We start from the raw sequence: 23,695 nt of genomic DNA on the forward strand, positions 1-23,695 counted from the left end.
TTAAATATCCTTACAAAAATTCTCCTGAACAGTGCTATGTAACCTTATTCAGGCCAAATAAATACCTTGCTGGAAAGGGGCGTTGAAGTCCTAATGTCCTATGTTACATTAGGCTGACGACATCAGCAGATAGTTCAAGGGTTTTGAGATGTTTTGGGTTTTGTTTTTTTTTTTTTTTCCACCACAGAGAAAACTGTCTCTGGATTCTAACGTTTATGAGAAGCACACGGGACCAATGTCGAAGCCAAACTCCTGATCCATACCACCCACATCTATTGGAGCCATGTCCACGATCGGAAGTCTGGATGGTTTCTGTGTCCGGTACTCAAACACTGTCTTACCCCACTCGCCGTTAGATTTCTGTGGGGACAGAAGGAACAAAAAAAAGGGAAATTTACACATGATAAAATGCTATTTCCAAAAGAAGCTCCTGTCAACTCGGTTTGATTAATTGTTTCGCTCATTCTTCATGAGTGGATATATATATGAAAGCACATTTAAATATGTCCTGAATTTAGAAGTCTAAGGCACACCATGATAGTTTTATGATTTCAGACACAACAAACAAGTTGACAACAGGTATTCGAAAATTCCACATCAAGGTTTTAAAAATGGATGTCAAGCATTTAAAAACGGGCATCGGGTGATTTAAAATGTCACGTGAGGTTTTTGAAGTGGGTCGTCGAAACGATTGTGAAAAAGCATCATGTCGAATTTTACAAATTAGTTTAACGGCTTTTTTCATTTGATCAAGTGAATTAAACATGTCATGACCTGGATGGCAAATACGTATGGCTTACACACTAGTGCTTTCCAAACATTCACATCTCACACATCTCTCTTCTACGAGATCAAGTTGCTGCTCAGATGAATGGTACCGCATGCCTTATTTGAAGTATAAACATATTCTCATATTATCAAGTGTCGCTGCTTTTAGCAGAGAGGAGTGGTGGTGGGGTTTTTTTTTTCCCCCTTAGATCTTCTGTTAATCCTTTAAACCGGTGGAAAACCGTATTATTTAGTGATTCATCAAACAGATTAAAATGGATTACATTTTACCTCAGACGCCCACACACCCCCACCCCCCACCTCCACCTGACAGATAAGGCTACATCAGAACTCAGCATGTTCCTAAATGACACACAAATCTGAGACTAAATCATTAAATAGAATTAAAAATGTAAAAAAAAAAAAAAGAGAGAGAAAAAGAGGGGGAAAAAAACAACGTACAGAGCAGCTGTCCTCTTTTACGGAGTACTTCAGCTGTTTGTTTCCGTGGGCGCGAAGCTCGGCGCCGTCAGCGGCCTTGAGGACAGCGGCCTTCTTCAGATTTGCGTTTTTCTCGTCCTTGTAGGCCACGCTGTTCTTACAGTGGTACGTAATGGTCTGCGCACCCTCTTTGGACAGTAGCCGGATGAAGGTCATCTGGGTCGCCACAGCGTTCCGAGACTCTTCACCGATTCCGTAAGTGAACTGGCAAAGAAAAGAGAAAAAAAAAAAAAAGACGGTGGACCTTCTTTTACCCATGCATCACATAGCCTGGAAACTGAAATATATGTGGTGTGTTTGTGTTACAGATTACATGGTATATTATTTACATATGAACAAAAAAATCAAATAAATAAATCCATTAAAAGGAGTTGCCATATAAATATAAATAAAAATAAAAGGTAAGCAAAGCAAATAAAGAACTATTATATCAAGTAAAATTAACTACAATTTTGTAACAACGTATTTAAGTTATGCAGAGCCAGCCAATGTAAGACAGCACCCACAGGAGTAATTGTGAAGATGACAAATCGCTGGGAGAAAGATCTCGTAGGAAATCAAAACAACGCCTTAATTCTCTCTTTTTTCCTATAAACATGCTTTATCACATGTTTTATACATTTTACATTTTAATCTCAAGAGACCTTAAGAGTGGCATGGTGAAATGCATTTTTCATCCAACAAGTTTGACACATACCTTTGTGCCTCTGTTCATAGTGGCTCCGAACCATATGGGTTTAGGCAGGCTGGAGTGAGAGATCCACCATGTCTTGCGCGGGATGCTAGAGGGATTGGCGGGTATACAGGTCTCACCGGTCTCCATGTTACAGTACACTTTAATGGCATCCTTTGGACTACCCTCATTTGGATCGACCCAGTACTCACCTATTACACATTAAAAAAAGCATTTGTACATCAAACAAAATTCTGTCAATGTGACCAATATCATCCTTATTTTCTGCCCTAAAATGCTTGTGGGGTTCACTGTCATCTACTTGAACAAATGCTGTCTTGGCACAGACACATTGACCATTCTCAATATTGAGTTTCTCAGAGCAGTCCTCTCAGAGCCTGTTAAAGAATCTTATCCTCTCTTGAGTCACTGTCTTGTTAGTCTAATGCGTAATGTTTAAATCACCTCCTTTCATCTTTCCCTGCTCTACCTACCTGGCTGAACTCATCAGTGGCACTTTTGATTGGCTGAGCACACCTGACTTAATCAAGAGCGTGTTAATCACACTAATCAGGTGTGTTCGGAGCAATAATAGACAGAAGACACGCATAGCAAGGGTCGCCCAGGAGCAGGATTGAAAAAACACTGGTTTAAATGGATTCTTTAACTGGTTTAAATGGATTCTTCTCACCGCTCTTCTTCAGCGGGTAGCACTGTTTCAAGTCATCGCAGGTCCTGGCCGGATGCTCGCGGCTGCCATCGGGGCTTCGCATGCTGTCCAGTTGGCTACCGAGCGCCTTCAGAGAGGCATGGATACTGCTTCCCGCACGCAACACCTCTGAGTTGTTGTTGGGTCTCGCCTCATCCTTGTTGAATTCAGGCAGAAGAGGGGCTGGGAGTTCCAGTTCGTATTCTGGAGCTCCTTCATCGTCATAGTCTAACGCAGCGCCCATGATGTCATCCACGGCAGCTGTGGGCGGGCCAGGTGAGCCGGGAGGCCCAGGAGGTCCAGGTTCTCCAGGTGGCCCCTATACAATGGCAAAAAAGTGAGGGTTTTACTGCAATGGTTAAATTAACGGTTTTTAAAGACACTTCTGGTATCGTTCTGCACACTGGGTTTGTACTTCGGCAGTTACGTTGGAACATAACAATGCATGCTTAAGCAGAATGTGGTGGAATACAGTGTCGAAACATAAAAACAGACAATGTGTCTAGAATACAAGCCTCACCTCTGGTCCAGTGTCACCAGGAGTTCCTCTTGGTCCAGGAGGTCCCATGGCTCCAGGTTGCCCTGTTTCACCCTCCTTTCCTGGGGGTCCAACAGGACCAGGGGGTCCCTAACAATAATGGTGGCATAGTGTACATCAGTTTCAGTTCTACGTGTTCATGCTTGTTCTTGTGGGCTGACTCTGAACCTTTTGCTGTCAGGTCGGTGACTATGAGGTACTTACTCTTTGACCGCTTGGTCCAACAATGCCCGGCCGTCCATCATCTCCCGTGGCACCCTGAGTTTAAAAGAGGCCATTTACAGTGGATGAGATGACATTCTGCCTTAAATAGACAACACTGATTATGCAAAATGTGAACGTGTGAGAAATGGCTTTTGACTGTTTTCCTTGTCCAGTCAAATATATTTTAGGTAGATGGTTGTGGACATTTTCACTGAAACAGAGCATATTCAAACCTAGACAGTTTGTCACAAAACAAAACACATACTAGATGCCAAGCCAATTTTAGCTGTTACTCAAGTTTTGGCAAAACGTGTCATTCATGTGCTTTGCCTACAGTATTGTACATATTGTTGTTGAACAAACACAAAATTTTATGTATGATTAGATTGTACTCACAGATGATCCTGGCAAGCCATGAAGTCCAGTAAAACCTCTATGACCTTTCTGGCCCCTCTCCCCACTATCTCCTCTTTCTCCTTTGTCTCCTAATGGTCCTTGAGGTCCCTGAAATCAATTACATACCTTTATCCTCTATCCAAAATGAAGACATTTATCCAAATTAGGTTTTGCAGTCTCCTGTATTATAGCAAATCGCATTTTAAAAGACATTTCTTTTTAAATTTCACCTTGTTGTTTTGTAAATAACTGATACAAGGACACATACATGCCAAGGATACATGATAAATACACTAAGTGTATGGGGATGTTTGAGGATACCAATCAATCAATCAATCAATCAATCAATCAATCAATTGGTCAGTCAGTCAGTCAGTCAGTCAATCAATCAATCAGTCAATCAGTCAATCAGTTAATCAGTCAATCAGTCAAATGGCAGATGTCAGTGTTCGCAGAGAACGACTCAAAACTCTTAATAGCTGCAGAGAGTCCCTGTCATTATTCACTAGTGGATATATTTGCTTTGTTTAATTTAGCAGTGCTTTCTACTGACATAGCAATCCTCTGTAAGGACCCAATCCAGGAACCTTCTAAGTTGATGTCTGGTTTAAACTAAAATTGGAGAATGGGTTTTTTGGCAGCTGTAAAGCCAGCTAGTGCCAAGTGTTTGTCATGTAGAGTAAGCTGAAATGAAGAGTCATCATTTAATAAATAGAGGCATAGATCCAACTTGAGATTATCACCAACAAACTCAGACAGCATTTGGTGACGTATTTCCAGAATTCAGCTATGATGGGAAATGGTCCGCTTTTGACGCGTTATCTTACTTTTTTCCCTCGGATTCCTGCTGGTCCAGCTGGTCCGGGAGGGCCTCTTGAACCCTGTCAACACAAACATCTGTTCAGCCTAGACCCAACAGAGACACACTAAAAGATGAATTTAGCGGAAGGTAACTCATCCATTACTCAATTTGTGATTGATAATCTAATCACAAACATGGCTGAATGGTTACCAAAAAAAAAAAAAAAGAAAGAAAGTAATTCATATGAGGCTGAAAGTAATTAATATGAGGCTGTTACTCCATTGTAATACGATGACTATATACCATATGCAAGTACCCATATATGTGGCTTGTATAACAGACTTCTGTAGTTGATAATATATGCATTCGTGATAATTCACCTGTTCACCTCTCTCTCCTGGACCTCCTGGAGTTCCCACTGGTCCTGGGGGGCCTGGAGCTCCTTGAGTACCAGCAAGACCTTCAGGGCCTGGGTCTCCCCTGTCACCCTAAACATTGGCAGAAACCAGCAACAAACTTAGTGCCATATTCTTTTTTTAGAGCTTACTGAAGACTTGGAAATTAATTCCTATTAGTGGACTGCAATTGGGCTGTTGTGCAGTTATGAAATGGTTATGAAAATACAAGCCATAAAATGAAACAGTAACAAACATCAGGGGAAGAGATACATTACTTTGGAGCAGTACTTTAAATTTCATGTTCCCCAGTTTATATTCACTGGAATGGATTTTCAGGGTACATTTGAAAATCAATATTATAGGATTTGACTGAATGCTATTGTCATCTTTGCTCTTACTCTGGCTCCAATGATCCCATCCTGTCCCGAAATTCCATCAGCTCCAGGCAGACCCTAGAAAAAGAACAAAATGGATATTTCCTTTAATGGAATCCATCGACAAAATTCAATAAAGTTCTCATTGTTTCAGTCCGGCAGATGTAAACAGGAGGCTGGGAATCATACCTCTGGTCCAGCTTCACCTCGAGGTCCAGATGCTCCTGGCAAACCAACTGGGCCCGGTGGACCTTTAGCTCCTTGAGTTCCTGTAGTGCCTGCCTTTCCTGGTGCGCCCTGGGTAAAATGAGGGAATCTCTCAGAGCCATGGTATAATGCAAATTATATGAGGGAATCAGATGGAGCAGTAGCAACAGTTTTGGTTTTAAAGGCCTGTTTATGATTTTTTTTTGTCTCGCAATACAAAGGAGAAACATCAATGTAGTAATCACGGTATGCTTCAAAGGGTAGCCGGCTCTTTGAACAAGCAGATGCTGTACACTGAGATCAGTCACACAGATGTCCAGAACACTTATTATGTGCCTTGCAATTGTCCATTTGAATATCAATGTTAAGTCTACTTTATTGGTCCACTTTCTCAGAAAGACTATCATCCACAGCCCATCAAAGGATGGAGTTTGTGAGAATATGTTTGATCTAATCAGTGAAGACGTGATCGTCAAACATCTAAATCTCATCTCTTTTTATGTAGCAAGTTTGACACTGGCATGAATATGCTACATTTGAGTGACTGCAACATGAGACATAGGTAACAGTTTGATGCAGGTCACTTTCTCTGATATATCAAAACTGACTAGGTTCAGTCAAATTTTTTGTAACGTGCCACAGAGAATGATGAATACTCACAGCCGGCCCTGGGAGACCCATCATTCCACGTTCTCCCCTCATTCCTGGAAGTCCCACCAAACCCCTCTGTCCTGGTGTTCCTGCAGGTCCAGGCGGTCCGTCTGGACCCTAAGAGGATTAAAGGGATCACGAGAAAACAAAATTCTCTGAATCACGATTGGCATCTTATGAATTATGATTAAGTGACTTCAGAGTCACTTAAAATGAGATGTCTACCGGTGGTCCATCTTCACCGGGGTCTCCTTTGTCACCAGGGTTACCGGCGGGCCCAGGAGGTCCACGCTCTCCAGGACGACCAGGAGCTCCATTTTCACCTCTAAGCCCAGGTGGACCTTCCTTTCCTGGGAGGCCAATTGCTCCCTGTTCCCCAACTGGACCCTGACAAATAACAACACTTACATCTTAGCTGCTGATACAGAGTAGCTGGCAACTCTATTAAAAAAAACTCATAAATGGTGGAGGATAGCAGTCTTCAAGCATTTTTAAAAATAGTTTTAGCAATGTTTTCTTACACATTTTATATGTTGTCCATAAGAATTGCAAATCACACAATGATGACCTACATTTTCCATTTTAAAGCCCTCTGTATTTCATTTTGTCAGTGTGAAATCACTAAGGATGGGAAAACAGCTCTGTACTGAGACGCTAACAGATATTGTTGAGCAAAAAACTCACAGCTGAGCCTGGTGGGCCAACTCCTCCTGGAGATCCTGGGAAACCACTGGGGCCCTATGGATACAGCAATGAGAATTAAATTAATTTGCATTACAGAAACAGTTCAAAGTCCCCAAATTCCTATGGAAGCCAATCAAATGATCAATAATGGAACCACATAGATTTCAAAATGTATTGTATTTTATTTTAATGCATAGGATAGAGAAGCTTTAACAATGAACTGACTACGTTATTGCAGATTCCCTAAAACTTTGAAGGCAGAATGAAAGATTAGTAGGAGAGCCCATTAAATTCTGCCACTGTGTTCCCCTGTGGCATAACTTCAACCTGTTATGTGGTAATCAACGATTGATTCAGCCCTCTCTGCCTTTTACTGGGTATACATACTTGCGGTGACCCTTTTGATAGTGTTGGGCTGTCTTTGTTTAAATGTCTAAAAGTTAGGTTTCCTCTGCCAGCATCCTCTTACTTTGTGGATTTACAATTAAGAACCGTTTTAAAAGATATGAACTTCCTTGGGCCTCTTTCTACCATCTCACTGTTAGATTGGATCAAACCTGTGGCATAACCTCTCAAAGTTCTGTTTCTAAGATTTATTACAAACTAATGGAATATGTCAAAAAACCTCTTCAAGCTGTGTCACTATGGAATTGAGAGTTACGGGCTTTGAATTAAAATCCATACCATATGGCTCAATCTTAAAAAAAAAATAAAAAAATTGCACCATCAATTCATTCATTTTAAAGTTATCCAAAGAACATACACTACACCATATAAAAGATTCCAGATGAGATTGCAACCCACTTTTTAACTAACACATTTGTAACACTACCTCTCCTGGAACATTTCTTCCCATGTTTTGGGAATGAAGTTTTTGGAGTCACGTCAGTTTTGTTTTAGCCAATTTGATTTTTTACCTCTGTTAAGAAAACATTTTTAGGATAACACCTAGCATCTGTACGCAGTCATTTTGAATACATAACCTTCTTCTGCTTCTTCTACTTCTTCTTCTTCTACCTACTGAAAATAGTAAATCTTGAATGTACGACAGAGAGTCTCAACAAAGCCCAACCCTCAACTACTGTGGCCTGGAAATCCTTTTCATCACACACATAATAGACTTTTATGCAGCATGAAATGTAGGGCTGAGATGTAATGAGTCCTCTTGTCGAAGGCAATGGATTGTACTTTTGACCTACTTCAGACTTGAACACAACATCTTTTGTTTGTTTTAATTTTCTGTTGTCCTTCTTTTTTCTTTTTTTCTTTTTTTTTTTACCGTTTCCTGTATGTTCCTACTGTGAAAAAAAAACCCCAACTTCTGATGATAAAAGAAGAAACAGCCAAGAGCCAGCCTTATCCCCCAGTCAGACTTACAGCAGCTCCTTGGGTTCCTCTGCCTCCCTTCAGTCCTGTAACACCACCAACACCCTGGGAAATATCAGCACGAATTAGCCACATCTCAAATGTTCATTTATTCCGAACGTAAGACTTGGAACACAAAAGAGCTTGTGAAAATTTTGATCGGACCGATGATCTGAATACCCCTCTGAATCGAGCATTTACCTGAGGGCCAGGTTTTCCAGCCATTCCCTGGGGGCCTGGAGACCCTGCTTCTCCTTTCGGTCCAGGCTCTCCTGTCTCACCTTGGACACCGGGTTGACCATCAGGACCCTACCAGAGGAGTCACTACAACCTTTAGTTAAATGTTCTTCAAAGCAACTGGTATTTAAAGAGCAGAAAAGAACAGTATCACTGTATGGAGGGGTAAAATGGATCTATGGACGGATGGGTAGACAAACTCACCGGTGGTCCTGCAAACCCTACAGAACCAGTTGGACCAGGCTCACCAGGAGAACCCTAAAAGTAAACAAAAGAACAGGTGCAGCTTAGTTAATCATTTCATTGGGTGTCCAAAAAAAAAAAAAATTATCCATATTCATGTGTGTCGATAACTTTTTTGACTTTATCCACGTTTCAGAATTTCTGTAAAGTAGACTTAACAGGTTTGAGAACGACGAAATGTTCATTTAGTTTTACTCACAGCCATCGCTCTGGATCCTGGAGGGCCAGGGGGCCCTCGGGGGCCAGACTCTCCCTAAAATAAAAATAAGCCAAAAGAGCACATTCAGTTAGGTGTGAAACAGTTATTTAGTGTAGGCTTCAGGACAAATGCAGTAAGACATATTTGGCACCACTATATGTCAGGGAGGTATGGGTGAGACTTTAACCTTTAATAACGATCATGGAAATATTCTGCTGAAGAAAGTTGTCTTTTAAGAAGTATGAGAAGGTCTAGATTTCAGAAAGCAGAAAAAAGAGGATGTTCTTACCTTCTCACCACTAGGTCCAGCAGGTCCTGGAGGTCCAACAGGACCAGGAAGACCCTTTATATGAGAGAGAGAGAGAGAGAATTTTTATACGCATTTATACGCAAGTTTAATACGCATGTATTTCAAAATTTTCACAGCATTTTGAACTCTTGGGCCATGGCAGCCTTTTGGAAGAGGGTTAGATGATGTGTGCCACTCACTCTTGCTCCATCATTGCCAGCGGTTCCCTCTGCTCCTTTCTCACCGATTGAACCCTGAATCAGAGAGACATTTTAGGATGGATAGAAGCATGTCGGTTAATCTCTCTCTCTCTCTCTCTCTCTCTCTATATATATATATATATACATGTGTGTGTGTGTGTGCATGTATATGTATATGTACATATATAAGTCAGGTGGACAAGGATTCCCAGCGTATTTCATACACTGCAATGACATATACCAGACAAACAAAATGGCAGATTTATTGATATGGTGTCAATATACAAATCCTGGTGCCTTAATCTGTAATTAGATAACATCCTATTTTAGTCACATCAAAGCTCTCAAAGAGTAACTAGTGATAATGACCTTGTGTTTTAGTGCCATATTTCTAATGTAAAAAGAGCCTTCTGGGAGTCATTAACATTACTTTAATAAGTGTTTCATTAAAACTACCATCTCCAATTCTTTTTTTTTTCTAGTAAAGCAAACCACAGCACTTACACTTTCTCCTTTTGGACCAGCAGGACCGGGTATTCCTCTCTCTCCTGGCATTCCCTGTAGACCTGGGGGACCTGGGTCACCAACTATTCCAGTCGGGCCAGGTTTGCCCTGGAGGTCAACAGTCACAAATCAATACACATGGCCGTCTGCTTACCATACTAAATCAAATGAATACACGGCAGGGCTCTGTTTTCACTCCTAACTGCACGATATTCAAAACCGAACCGCACATGAAGAATAATGCGCAACGGAAAATGAAGAAATTGAGAAAAAGCTTTGAAAATGTAAGCACGTGCAATAACAAACCTTGGGCCCATCGGGACCAGGAGTTCCTGGGCTTCCCTTGGGGCCTTGAAGTCCAACAGGTCCCAGTTCCCCTCTTTCACCCGGAGTTCCACGCTCACCCTACAAGAAAGGAGGAATGTATTTGCCAAAATAAACCAGACACAACAAAAGTAACGTCCAAAAGCAACATACACAATTTAAAAGACCAGTTTGTACATTTTCCTTATGGGTCTGTTCTGTTCTTTTTCTGTCATACGAAGCCATATTATTTAACAAAAGCGGAAATGCTTTTGAAACAGCAGCTGGACTAACACCTTAGCTGAAATTACGCAACTAAAGGGCTTAGCTTACCCTAGGACCAGCCTGGCCAACAGCACCAGCTTCACCATTGATACCCTGAGTGTCATAAAAAAAGACATTTAAATACCACAACATAAGTGACACAAACTTTGCTTAAGTTGTTAAATGTACAAAACCATTTCCTCTGCAGTAAGAACACTCTAAGATAAACAGCAAGGTACAGAAAGAGGAGTGGAGGTACCAGTTAGTGTTGTTCCCAAAATGAAGCACTCACCTCATCGCCTGGTTTTCCTGGCTCTCCAGGTGGACCTGGGGGTCCAGGCAAACCCTGAAGCGGAAATACAACTAGTTATAGAACTGCATCAGGACCATCTATATAAAGATTGAGAAATTGGAATTTGAGGCTAGCTGTGTAGTTTATCAGATAAGGCTTTCCTGGAATGAACACACACATAGGTACAGATTTCTTACACATACCTGGAATCCAGTCAGACCAGGAGGCCCTTGCTCTCCTCTCTTTCCAGCAACTCCCTGAAAAAAGGCAAAATCAAATATAAAAAACAGAAGTATTGCCAAGAATATTCCTGATGTGCAGTCAGCCTTATGAACTGATTTACTGTTTATTAAAAAAAAAAAAAAAAAAAAAAGGATCCTGTGTGTGTTTTAGGGAGATGCTAATGGTCAGTTAAAAACACTTACTGGAGGTCCAGGAGTCCCTGCAGGCCCCTCCTCTCCATCTTTCCCATTGGGTCCCTTTCAAAATAGAATATATCAATCATTACCTCTGTAACAACACAAGCCATTCCTAATTGCATCCCTATTGATTTAATTCAAGTATGAGTCACGTTCATATTGAAGATACCCTCAACCTAGAATGAACTCCAAGCAATGTTGTTCAATAATGATGAATTCCCAACAGGAGGTGTTTCTGTGTTTAATTCAGTTGGGTTTCATTTATAATGCATTTTCCCCCCAATAGATATTGTCAAAAAACAGCTTTAAAAAAAAAAAAAGAAAAAGAAACTGGTCCAAAATAAGCTATGCAACAGAACTCACTCGTGTCCCTGGAGCTCCAGGGGATCCTTGTTCTCCTGTCTTCCCAGGATCACCCTAAATAAAACGAATTTGAAGACTGGATATGAATGATAGGTAATTCTAAATTCCATTAGTCAAGTTTAAACAAAGTTTCTGAACTTCATGATACTGAATACTGAATCAGTCCATCAAATATTGTTTCCTTTAGGAATACCCTGCAGGATATGATGTATAAGAAGAATACACAAATCTGATTTGTCTAGTAAAGTAGAATAGGGTCATAGTGGTAGCTTACACTGAAGCCTTTTGGTCCAGGCAGACCCATTGATCCGGGCACACCCCTACCCCCTGTTGAGCCAGCTGGGCCTGGACTACCATCATCTCCAGAAGATCCCTTTTTAAAAAAAGCCAAGGATTAATACTTTAAAGTGATCTGTTAAATCCAATCCAGTGAACTCTTTTAGGGATTCAATTTGTCCTGTTATATCACTACGGCTCCACTATGTCAACTGAGAGTGCTACTGAAGTGTCACTTCAGTATTTACCTGTGGTCCAATTTTTCCCTCAGCACCCTGGATACCAAGAAGTCCTGTCAGTCCCTGGAGAGAAAAAAGAGATGTTTCAGTCTAAATGTTTCACGCTGTCACACTTTGCATGATATATGGATACACACTCAGTTCACTCAAAATGATTAAGTGGTCTGTCTCTTACCCTCGCTCCGGGGAGGCCAGGTTCGCCTGGTCGACCGGGATCTCCAGGACCGCCCTTTGCCCCTGAAGAGCCAGAGGTACCACGTTCACCTTGTGCTCCCTTGTGACATCACGGGAAGAAGATACCACAGACTTATTTGATTGATAAATGACCTATTGCAATGATACACAGCGTCTTTCAAATCTACTTATTTCAAATATTAGTCATTTTCATTAATCACAATTATCACTACAAATTACTTGTAAACTGCAGTAATTCTATTATCTCGTAAAGTTGGGCAGAGTATTTTGATTCTCAGCTGGGCTCTTATTACCTTTGGCCCGGGTAGCCCATCAGCACCAGGGAAACCTCTGTTACCAGGAGCTCCCTGGGAAACAAACAAGCCAAGAGTTAATGCCATCCAGATATGCAGTACCTCATGCTATTTGTCTTCCCATGCAACATTTATTGTGTACTCAGGCATTTCTGTTCTAACTTATTAATGGTTACTTGACAATATATGTCAGGTAATATGTTATTTGTCACATTTTGGGCGAGTCTGGTTATAACTGAAAAAAAAAAACCCAAAACCTTGACAGTATAATAAAAGTCTAATTTCACACATTGCTCAATATTTTCTATCACATCATAAATAATGGAGATCATTAATGACTATTCATTTAAAAAAGATATTAATGGTTGGTCAGTGCAGCACTGATGTAGGTAACGGCCTCTCACACTGCAGAAAAAAGTGAAAACTGTGAAAATGTGCTTACTCTCTCTCCTGGGGGGCCAGGTGATCCCAGAGAGCCAGGGTCACCTCGTGGTCCTCTCTTCCCCTCTTCTCCCATTGGACCAATCTCACCTTGAGCACCAGGTGGACCCTAGAATAGCATCAGATCTCAGCCTTTCAGCTACTCTCTCACCGATATGATGCACTTTCTATGTACAACATGAATATCCAAACTAACCTTTGTTCTTATAGGGAAGTTTACTATACATTACAGGGAACATTAGTATGCAAAGTACACAAAACAATTACAGTTACAATTTAACATTTTAACACTCACAGGTTCTCCTTTGAGTCCAGGTTCTCCTTTAAATCCAGGTGACCCTAAATCACCCTGCAACAAGAGACATGAGTGGATGATACTCAGGTTTTAGCACAATCACATATGTGTGAGATACAATATGCCTAGTGACTGACTCACAATGATGATAAGGCAAAAGAAAGGGATGACTTTTTCTGAGACCATATCAGGTAAGAGCTCCCCTCAGTGACAACAATTAGAATGCACTTTGCCATGGTTACAGCCTTCCAACTCATAACGACAGCAAAACATCACCAAAAGCAAATATTTTTTTAGAGAACAGGCTTGACAGACAGTTAGTGGCTTAGCGTATAAAAATAAATGTTCCTTTACCAATTGACCCTTAACTCCAGGCAGTCCGGTGGAACCCTGAGCCCCAGGTGGACCGGGCTGTCCAAGGAGACCGACTGGACCTTGAATACCTGGGATTCCCTACAACACCACAAAACAACCACAACAAACACATGTCATTTTCCATATGCTGTTAAAGGGATGACACCATCTCCAAGTAGTGATAAACAACACGTTAGAAGTCTCAGATCATTATAACTAAAGTCTGTAAAATGTGTGTCAGTCCTTAAAGAGAGATTCTGTGTAAGGTGTAGTAGCTGTTTGTCTTCAGTGGAAATTTACAATCCACTCTATAATTTACTATCCACTGAATAGTAATCAAGTACAACGGACATCCATTCAATTATGTATTTTATAAGATATTTGCCATTTAGTACATGCAATATGACTGAGAAGTGATCCAAACACATTTCTGAAAAAAAAACGCTATGCTCTTTCAATAGCTTGAATATTTTTAAAGTACTGGTTTGTGAAGCTGTGCAAAGTGGGTGAGTTGGAAAAAATGATTTAGTACGTACTGATGGACCTTTCTCTCCAGGTGCACCGTCTGTCCCTGGTGGACCCTTAAAAAAAAAAAAACATTATTGCACAAATGAATTTCAGTTAAGTGACCCAGATATCAGGAAATTCACTTTCTCGTTTAAGACGCAGTTAGCAAGAGCGCTTTGTTTTTTACCGGGGTGCCTCTTGATCCAGGCGGGCCTAGACGTCCAGTGTCACCTCTTGGGCCCTGAGGCCCGCTGGGACCTCTGACCCCTGTGGCTCCTGGCTGACCCTGAGGTTATCACAGAAGGGTGAAAACAGTGCATTAGTGATCAATCAATACCTCTGCGATTCTTAAATATATCACGGCAAAGACTGTTTGAGAAAAATAAGCTTTTGGCCGCAAATAAGAAAAAGTTCTGTACGTTCAGATAAAGGTAAACAGGCTTATCTGCTATGATTATTGATAATACTGCAGTAACATAGACAGGGGTACAGCAGCCTTTGTGTATTAGTGGTCTCTGCGTTAACTAAGCTTACTCAGTGCTCACCTTCATGCCTGGGGCTCCCGGAAAACCTGGCGCTCCAGATATCCCCATTGGTCCCTGAAATTTTCAAATAAATCGACAAACAAAAAAGTCTTGAACGTCACTGCATTACTAAAGCGAAAGCTATGTTTACTATATATTTCCAGTGTCAGCAGTGGGACCACGTATGCTTTGTGATTGGTTTGAAAATATGGGACAGTTTTCCTGTTATACATTCACATGGCACTGGCAGTATTTACAACGGGCGCTGGACAAACACATCTCGCTTACCATTGGTCCTGGTTTTCCAACATTTCCTGACAAACCACGTCTCCCCTATAAGTGAATGGGTCAAAGTCAATGACCAGAGAAAAAAAAAAAAAAGCCACACAGCACTTAGCATGACGTAACTCTGCGCTCTACAAAACCATATACACACATTCTTTACATGCCAACATGACTGCTAACACTATATGCTAACACTACAGCCAAAACAATGGTAAAACTGACTATTCTAAAGGGGAGTGTTGTCATCTTACCACAGGTCCAGTCGGTCCAATTCGACCCCTCTCTCCTGTCATTCCTATGGAACCCTTCAAAGAGCAATATCAATTCAGTTTTTGTGATTACAATGTTCAAAAAAAAAAACTTCCACTGAAACAAACAGTCACAAAATATTTAATGACATCAAATGATGTTTATGAAAAAGGCTACTTGCGTGATAACACCCTAAAATGCAATGCATTTTCTAATATTAAGTCATTAATGAATTTGTATAAATGTATACTTTTTTTCTTGCTCTACTTGTGTCAGAATGAGGCGTATTGATAATGCAGATCATTTTTTTAACACTCTGAAACAAACTTATCTCATATTTAAGCAAAAAAGTGAAATATTTAGATAATAGTGCACTGATATGAAGATGATGATGATGATGATGATGATGAAATAGTATAGAAATACATACTGGTGGACCAATGGATCCCATCACACCAGGGAGGCCAGTTTCACCCTATAAATGCACATATAAATTATCATTACATAAATTTGATTGTGAGAGAAAGAATGTGTGTGTGTGCGCGTGTGTGTGTGTGTGCGTGTGCGCGTGAGTGTTGTTGATCACCTTTGATCCAGGAGCACCTGGCTCACCCCTTCGGCCTGACAGGCCTGAATGTCCCTGGAATAACAAGAGTCTCTGTCATAATCCCCACTTCAGTTTCACATTCACATGACTTTCACTTAGATGTCTGGGAGCAGACATAGTTGTATGCCAAACTGGCATTTACATTAGCATTCACTCATTTAACAGACGCTTGTACCCAATCAGACACTTCCAAGAGAGGCAGAATACAAACCAAGCATGTAGCCAAAAAAGGAGCTGTCTATGGCATGAGTGCTGACTCTAAGTTGGTCTAACAGTAAGCTGTTACACCAGATACAAGAGCACGACAAAGCTGAAGGAAAAGTAGAGAGTGAACTACAAACAGACACAAGTGGGTCTGTGGCCTTATAATCTAAAGCTAACGTGTACCTTCCAACATAAAAGTTTCAGTCAGTTTTAGCTGGACGGCTGTGGATGTACGATATGACATCGTAGTCCTGGATACAGCAGGCATTCCACACTCACCTTGAGGCCTCTTAATCCCGGCTGGCCTGGCAATCCTGGAAAACCCCTTGGTCCCTTAAATACACAATTATACACAATATTATGACACATCGTTTCTTTTCTTTTTTTTTTTTTAAATTTGGCATTTAAATTTAAAAAAAAACAAGTAGACTTGGACACTGAGGAAACTGGCATTTCCTCACGAAAATGAAGAGAAATCAGACACAGTTCCTGAGAGAAAACATGAAACTGGACACCACGGCAGAAGAGCAGGAATACGTTACCGGAGAACCGGGAAAGCCCTTTTCTCCCATATTTCCAGGTGGTCCAGGTTCTCCCTGTATGGAAAAAATAAAGCAAAACTCAGTATCGTTCCATATCTGGTTAATTAATCATCAACTTTACTGCAGCTGCATCCTAGTGAAATGTAGAGTGGTTCACTTACATCCGGGCCATTTTTTCCTGGTGGACCGTCTGGTCCTCTTGCGCCATAGGAACCCTGTAAAAAAAAAAAAAAAAAAAAAAAAAAGCAAACAGAAAAAAAAACCCCAAATTACCTCCTAATTTACAATTATCCTCTGTTAATGAAGATTTAGTGCATCTGCCAACATAAGATTGCATATGCATTAAGTTTGAATTACCAGCCATTGATTTAATCTGAGGTTCTCTTTATTTAATATTGGTTGTTTCAGCTTTCCCCAGCCGATGCTTCAAAACTTCTTTGTCTCGAGCGGTTGTCACAATAAAACTGAGAAAGTACGGTCTAACACGATCTCTGTCTGATATAGATCAAGGGCAGCCGCCACATCTTTTCGCAGTGAGAGCTAAGTGGCGTTTCAATCGTTGTAACACGCTGAGAGAAGAGGAACATTGACTCCAGGAGACTAACAACTCTCTGGGCACCTGACTGGCGGTGTGTTCGGAATGAGAAGAGAGGAAGAGAGCAGTCACGTGACCACAGTCTGTGCGTCAGGCTATTTTACGCGTCAGCTACCTTTTTTTCCTTACCATTGGTCCAGGATCTCCCACGTCCCCTGGGGCCCCTTGAGCGCCTGAAGGTCCCTGAAGGTCAAAAACAGTTATACAGAGTCAGAGGGAGGGGATGGCCCCATTAGACAAGCGGCAAACCTGACCGACACGAACGGTCATACTGTACCGCTTGTGTGCGGTTAAAATGGGGATTGATTTAAGACACAAACCCTTACGTCACCAGGCTGCAATCATGTGCTTACCGGTGGACCTGCAGGTCCTGGATGTCCCCTAGGCCCAGCTTCTCCCTAAAGAACAGCAATTGAATAAATACAAACAGAAAAGTTAAACCCAATACAGCACGGCAAAGGGAATTCTACCATGACAACAAACACGTAAAAAAAAAAAAAAAAAAAACTGACCAAAGAAATAACTTTACATTCCATTATTTGACTGATACAGAAACGGTACTGGGAGTACAATACGTTGTATTGATTTCTGTAGCGCCAGATACTGAAAATAGAAAGAAAGAAAGAAAAAAAAAAAGCGATTTTCTGATCATTTGAGATTTCTGGATCGCGTGACGTACCCGTGTTCCTGTGACCATGCCAGCTAAACCCATCTTTTCATGAAACCCAGCTGCCATCTGAGAAGCAAACTGACTCTGGAAAAAAAAAACAAAAAAAAAAAAGAAAAACGTATCATCAACAGGTAGTTTTCCCATATCGCTGAATCAGCTTCTACTTCAATATGCAAAGACAACAAGGAACATCAAATATTTTTGCTGAAAGAGAGGTGTCCTGACGCACTGATCTAAGGGCGTGGATATTAAAAAGTCTCCCTGGTTTTGAGGCATCTTGCGATATTTGCTTATGGGTCTCATTAACTATTCTAAATCAAATTGAAACGCACTGAATAATGTATCTAAAAGATATTTTGGTGTAAACTTGCTCTCGGGCGGTTGGTATTTCTCAGCTCGGTTCCAGTTTGTTTTGGATTTTCGAAACGCTTTCTTTTCGGCAGCGTTGCCGTGGAGACGGCTCACTAAACGCTGCTGAGGTCAGCCAGATGTTGCATATGATAGACTGGGTCACAGAACTTTTGACTGGGTCAAAATACGCTGTTTGAGGAAAAAAAAAAAAAAAAAAAAAGTTCCGTGCCACATCTTCACGGCTTCATGTCTGACCGCTGCTGTAGTTTGAGCGCCAAACCACGATTTTCACAATCACCCCGTAAAACAGGGTGACCAGGGAACCTTTAAACAGTGGCACTTACCAAGTGGTTTCAGTGAATCAACCATGAAATGTCAGCTCAGTATGGTAACTACATTGCCACTTTGTTTTCCCCTAAATTGATAGTTTGTTTTTCTTTTTTTTAAGAGAAAAAAAAAATGTCAGATGCTATTCAAGACCTTTTTTTTTTTTTTTAAATTGTTCCTCCTTTATGGTGATAATTAGAGGGTGGAGTGCACTGTTCATTACATTAGGTAAGAGTTATTGTTTGTTACAAAATTGTATAATCGTGTCATAATGTTTTATTATGACCTCATAATGTGCGGCACACAGTTCTGTAGTTGATGGTCTGAGCCATGTGTGGTTTTTAAAGGGCAGTGAAATAACACTCACTCCAGGCATCGACGGTTGCCCTGGTGGGCCGGGCTCTCCAGGCATCCCTGGGACTCCAGGTTCCCCATCAGGTCCAGATGGACCAGGCACACCCTATCAAAAACAGACCAAATAAGGCCCCCTTTAAACTCATCATCATCATCATTATCATTAACAACAATAACATCAACATCATCAGCATAATACTCATTGTTATCATCATCATCACCTTCATCAACATTAAAACCTAGCGGACAAGAATGTCCAATTTTCTCAACTTAAACAACAAGAGCTAGATACAGCTTTTTTTTTTTTCAGGAACACTTGTCGTGTTGCATCACACCGATCAACAAAATTAGTCATTCTATTACCGCTAATTATTTACCGCTAATTAAGTGTAAATGATGGCTTGAGACTCTGCCACATATTCAGTTCAGTTTGAGTATTTAAAACCTTTGAGAGAGTGAACAAAGTGAGAGAGGGCTGTATTAGTTTTGCATTGTTTGAAGTACACTGTTGCTTTCAGCATAAAGACATTAACGCACAAGCACAGCAGGAATGTGAGAAGGAATGGCTGCGTTTAAAAAAAAAAAACAAAAAAAAAAACATTTCAGTAAGCCACCATAATAACAACAATCAGTCAGGTTGCTGGGGTGACTGTTTTAATCACTGATTGCTGAAGGACTTTGGAATCACATCAAGGACCAGAATTGAAATGCAGGTAAAAGAGACTCTATGCGAGGAAAACACTGGATGCCTAGTATATAATGAACTATTAAAACATACATTTTTTGTTTGCTTGTTTCCAAAACAGTAATGAAATGACTATGAAATGAAGTGCGTTCTGTCTGTGGCGGTGACACACACACACTGTAATTTTTGGTCTTGCGTTAGGGCCCCGTTTTGGACGTACATACTGCTGTGGTAATATGGTCTTGTGTTTGAAGAAGATCACAGAGATAATGGAGCAGAAAAGCGCTTTAATCATACCCGCCGTCCTTTTGCCCCGGGGTATCCTCGGGATCCTTCGGCTCCCGGGGGTCCCTTTTGGATGTAGGAAACAAAGGGCAAAAACGAATCATTAAGCTGAGTTTTCTCAAACAAAAGCTGCTAACAGATCTGAAATAAAAATAAGTTAAGAGAGACGTGGGCACACAACATTTCACTGTTCAGGACTGTGCAGAAAAAGTTCTTAGGACATGTTTTAATGATAATGGGGGGATGCACTTGAAGTCTGTTACAGGCACTAAAAACTGTGATAGTGTAAAAAAAAAGAGTTAAAAGAGTTCAAATGTACTCACCATTGGTCCAGGGCGACCAGGTGGTCCCACAATCTAGAAAAGTACGGTTTAAAACAAAAGCACATTTTAAAACAAAACATTTTGCTGAATTTCATACAACCCCCAAAAGAATATCTTTTAACCATGTTGAAGAAGACGTGTGAGTGTTTTTCAAGTCAATGCTTACATAGGGAATATCGCCTGGTTCACCTTTTTGGCCCTAGAAAATGACGACAGTGTGTCAGCTTAAAACAAAACAAAACAAAACAAAACAAAACAAAACAAAACAAAACAAAACAAAACAAAACAAAACAAAACAAAACAAAACAAAACAAACAAAAAAACCCCCCTCTGTTTAACAAATCCAAATATTTGAGGGCTAAAAATATCCGCTTACCTTAAAAGCAAAGTACTCTGAAAACACAAGATAAAAAAACATTAGCATTCAATTCATGTGTATTGACATGACAAAAATTTCAGATCATCTGAGGTCTGTTACTGTGTCAAGGGGACTTGTCTGATGAAAACTGAAGCGAATATGAGTAAAATAACAGCTGACCACATGGATGTGACTAATACACTGATTCATATTCCTGCATGAAGAGGCTAAACAGGTACACAAAGGCTAAACAGATCAATATGGATTACAGTGAACCTTTTGGGATGTATAAAGGCCTAAAATTATAATGTTCTTGTAAGGTTTTTGTTCCACATGTGTTGACTATTGACAGTTGACTGTAATGGAACAGTTTGACTCTTCACTGGTAGAAAATAGTAAAGTGATTGGCAAAAGTCTCTGTTTTGGCCTGATCTTGCTTGAATCTGAAACCCCTTCCTGGGCATCATAACAATGACAAGCTGCATGGGTGCTGGGGCAGGGGGCCGGGGGGGGGTCAGTTTTCTGAAGCAGATAGATGTAGACACTGAGGTAGGTGGCTGCTTTATATAGCAGAAAACTCTGTCTGGAAGGGCTTCAGGGATTATCTGAATATTCTCCTCTTGAACTTTCTTTATAAATAATTCAACTTAAAAAGGATTTTTTTGCCCAAAATAATAATAATAATAATAATAATAATAATAATTAAAAAATTCTAGAAAGTTCTCGAAATTGTTAGATGAGGCTCTGTCTCACTGTGGTGGTTCTCTGAAAACCAACACTCGGCCCCGCCTGCCTGCCTGCCTGCCTGTCTGCCTGCCTGCCTGTCTGCCATCCTGCCTGCCATCCTGCCTCCGGCTTTGGTCTTGAAGTTTCTTTTTGAACGTTCTCACCTATCCTGCTCCTGGCGCCGGCGAAGGTCTGGCACACTGGGCAGCACTCGCCCTCTGGGATCATCGGCTTCTCACAGTTCCTTATATCCTCGCATCGAATCTCCTCACAGATGGTAACGCCCTTATCGCACACGCACAGCCGACAGGGGTCCGGCTTCCAGATCTCATTATTAGCGTAGACCTGATCATTCTCTTTACAGCTGTCAGCAGTCACTAGAGAAGAACACAGCGTTTTTAAGAGCCCATTTTTTGGGGGGACGGGGGAGGGTATCAACTCACATTAACAGTGTGCATGAATATCAGCACCCATATGGGCACTTATCAGTTCCCACTGGGTCCCTCACTAATATTACGTAATACTCTAACCCAGACAGTTTTCAAAGTGAAATTGAAAATTATATAATGGTGAGACTGCGATGGACTGGCGATCTGTCCAGGGTGTTTCCCCGCCTTTCACCCAAGGAGTGCTGGGATAGGCTCTAGCACCAAGCCCAACCCCCCAACCTAATTAGGATAAGTGGCTAGAGAATAAATAAATGAATAGTGGACAGATACACAGTACATTACTAGAAAAGCCCGATGCAATATATTTTCAGCCAGGAGATGGCAGCCAAGAACCAAGAACTACAGAAACATCACCTTACATTCACAACCCTGAGGTAAACGCTAAGTTGGTCTCATAAGTGCTGGTCTAAACCAGTTCTGCATGTCACGGGTCTAAGGCAAAGATAGAAAAAAGGGATTCCTGGACCACTGTGTGGGATTAAGTTCACTCTTGGTCTGTGTGGACACCTCCTGTCTCTGTCAGCTTTCGGATTTTTCCAATTTTTAAATCTCAGAGGAGCTGCTTGAAAAGCAGTCAAGTATGTAGCCTTAAACTCACCGGATTATCATGGCATTCCAGTTCAATTTTCTGTGCAATGTAAATTTCTCTAATATCACGGTAATTTGCCAGAATCATTATTAGGTTCTGTGTGAAACCAATACACTGACAGCTAACAGAAGATTACCTGAATATTTTGGGAGCATAAAACAGCATAATTCGCCAAAAGTCATTCTCATCCAATTTCACTTGCTCTGATGACCAATTAACCTTCTCCGCCCCACAGAATAAGTCTGCCAGTACCCCAAGTGTCTCGCTTGATTGGACACATAAAGCAGTGTCCTTCTGCTGTACCACATCAGCATTTGGATAAAATGCCCTACAGATGCCTACTCTCCTGCATGAGTGCTAGGATACACACACGCACATGCACATGTACATGCACACACACAAACAACCAATCGCACACGCACACACACACACGCACATGTGCACATCCACGGACACACACACGCGCGCGCACACACACACACACACATACACACAAGGATACACTCGTATGTTTCATCAAAATGTATGTTTGTGTGTGTGCGTGTGTGTGCGTGCGTGTGCGTGTGAATCGTCCCAACGGATGTAAGTGAAAGGACGGTGACCTTTCCGTGGCTACCCATACCTCTTCTCCAGAGATAAACAGGAGATAAGAAACCTCCTAAGGGTGCTGACGTTGCCTCAGTGCTATCTGACAAACTTCACTCCACACACTGGCCTTCTGGGTATCACAACGAAACAATTAAAGTCACACAAATGTTTGGTTCCTCAGCTGCCTTTGTGCTATTATGAGGGAGACTGTCTTTGTGCTATTATGAGGGATTTTGTTCAAATGAGACACGAGGGGTTTTTTTCAGATCAGATTTTTATGATAACAGTGGGAAATATGAGGGAACTGATGTTAGTGCGTTCACATTGGATATATGTTTGCATTCTTTTCTTCATCGCTTTGGGCTGAATTATAGTGCTCTCACCACAAACGACCCAATCTCTGAAGTATATAATTCCCAGCGTCGTAAAAGACGCACCCAGTGAGAGTAAGACAATCCTGGTTTTTTTTTTCTTTCTCTCTTTCTCTCTTTCTTTCTTTCTTTCTTTCTTTTTTTTTTCTTGACAAAACTGCAGCTCAGCTTGTCTGTGGTTTGGTGCTGCAGCTCCAGACAGATGATAATGTGAAATTAAAACGTTTAGCACAGCAAAAACAGCAAAAACAGCAAAAGACAGATTTGAAATTATATGGAAGGATGCAAAACATCTTTTCGGTAGAGAATCTCTTTAAGGGAGAACGTAACAGTTGTCTGCCTCGGTAACTTCATATGATAGTGTGTTAGGTCATAAATGGCTTTAGTCATAAATATGGACCCAGATACACAGATTGTATGAGACAGTTAC

General features: G+C 41.1%; 1 protein-coding gene across 1 annotated transcript in view; it reads right to left on the bottom strand.

The window, feature by feature from the left end:
* Window positions 1-213: 213 nt before the first annotated feature.
* col5a2b (collagen, type V, alpha 2b) overlaps window positions 214-23,695 on the bottom strand; it is a 27,318-nt gene continuing 3,836 nt past the window's right edge. Inside the window, exons 2-54 of the mRNA XM_030781824.1 lie at window positions 21,433-21,645; window positions 20,561-20,577; window positions 20,351-20,383; window positions 20,185-20,217; window positions 19,874-19,927; window positions 18,905-18,997; window positions 17,869-17,943; window positions 17,543-17,587; window positions 17,319-17,372; window positions 16,756-16,809; window positions 16,595-16,648; window positions 16,332-16,385; window positions 15,828-15,881; window positions 15,672-15,716; window positions 15,244-15,297; window positions 14,996-15,040; window positions 14,729-14,782; window positions 14,371-14,469; window positions 14,213-14,257; window positions 13,677-13,775; window positions 13,323-13,376; window positions 13,029-13,136; window positions 12,587-12,640; window positions 12,274-12,372; window positions 12,108-12,161; window positions 11,858-11,956; window positions 11,584-11,637; window positions 11,227-11,280; window positions 11,005-11,058; window positions 10,802-10,855; window positions 10,579-10,623; window positions 10,249-10,347; window positions 9,943-10,050; window positions 9,439-9,492; window positions 9,239-9,292; window positions 8,950-9,003; window positions 8,712-8,765; window positions 8,472-8,579; window positions 8,283-8,336; window positions 6,906-6,959; window positions 6,447-6,608; window positions 6,231-6,338; window positions 5,553-5,660; window positions 5,388-5,441; window positions 4,972-5,079; window positions 4,617-4,670; window positions 3,790-3,897; window positions 3,394-3,447; window positions 3,172-3,279; window positions 2,634-2,970; window positions 1,967-2,154; window positions 1,231-1,473; window positions 214-360 (exon numbers count right to left, since the gene is read on the bottom strand). Of these exons, the coding sequence (XP_030637684.1) occupies window positions 214-360; window positions 1,231-1,473; window positions 1,967-2,154; window positions 2,634-2,970; window positions 3,172-3,279; window positions 3,394-3,447; window positions 3,790-3,897; window positions 4,617-4,670; window positions 4,972-5,079; window positions 5,388-5,441; window positions 5,553-5,660; window positions 6,231-6,338; window positions 6,447-6,608; window positions 6,906-6,959; window positions 8,283-8,336; window positions 8,472-8,579; window positions 8,712-8,765; window positions 8,950-9,003; window positions 9,239-9,292; window positions 9,439-9,492; window positions 9,943-10,050; window positions 10,249-10,347; window positions 10,579-10,623; window positions 10,802-10,855; window positions 11,005-11,058; window positions 11,227-11,280; window positions 11,584-11,637; window positions 11,858-11,956; window positions 12,108-12,161; window positions 12,274-12,372; window positions 12,587-12,640; window positions 13,029-13,136; window positions 13,323-13,376; window positions 13,677-13,775; window positions 14,213-14,257; window positions 14,371-14,469; window positions 14,729-14,782; window positions 14,996-15,040; window positions 15,244-15,297; window positions 15,672-15,716; window positions 15,828-15,881; window positions 16,332-16,385; window positions 16,595-16,648; window positions 16,756-16,809; window positions 17,319-17,372; window positions 17,543-17,587; window positions 17,869-17,943; window positions 18,905-18,997; window positions 19,874-19,927; window positions 20,185-20,217; window positions 20,351-20,383; window positions 20,561-20,577; window positions 21,433-21,645 (4,421 nt within the window). The remainder of the gene's footprint in view (window positions 361-1,230; window positions 1,474-1,966; window positions 2,155-2,633; window positions 2,971-3,171; window positions 3,280-3,393; window positions 3,448-3,789; window positions 3,898-4,616; window positions 4,671-4,971; window positions 5,080-5,387; window positions 5,442-5,552; window positions 5,661-6,230; window positions 6,339-6,446; window positions 6,609-6,905; window positions 6,960-8,282; window positions 8,337-8,471; window positions 8,580-8,711; window positions 8,766-8,949; window positions 9,004-9,238; window positions 9,293-9,438; window positions 9,493-9,942; window positions 10,051-10,248; window positions 10,348-10,578; window positions 10,624-10,801; window positions 10,856-11,004; window positions 11,059-11,226; window positions 11,281-11,583; window positions 11,638-11,857; window positions 11,957-12,107; window positions 12,162-12,273; window positions 12,373-12,586; window positions 12,641-13,028; window positions 13,137-13,322; window positions 13,377-13,676; window positions 13,776-14,212; window positions 14,258-14,370; window positions 14,470-14,728; window positions 14,783-14,995; window positions 15,041-15,243; window positions 15,298-15,671; window positions 15,717-15,827; window positions 15,882-16,331; window positions 16,386-16,594; window positions 16,649-16,755; window positions 16,810-17,318; window positions 17,373-17,542; window positions 17,588-17,868; window positions 17,944-18,904; window positions 18,998-19,873; window positions 19,928-20,184; window positions 20,218-20,350; window positions 20,384-20,560; window positions 20,578-21,432; window positions 21,646-23,695) is intronic.

Source organism: Chanos chanos, chromosome 8 (genome assembly GCF_902362185.1).
Source record: "Chanos chanos chromosome 8, fChaCha1.1, whole genome shotgun sequence".
NCBI classification, from domain to species: domain Eukaryota; kingdom Metazoa; phylum Chordata; class Actinopteri; order Gonorynchiformes; family Chanidae; genus Chanos; species Chanos chanos.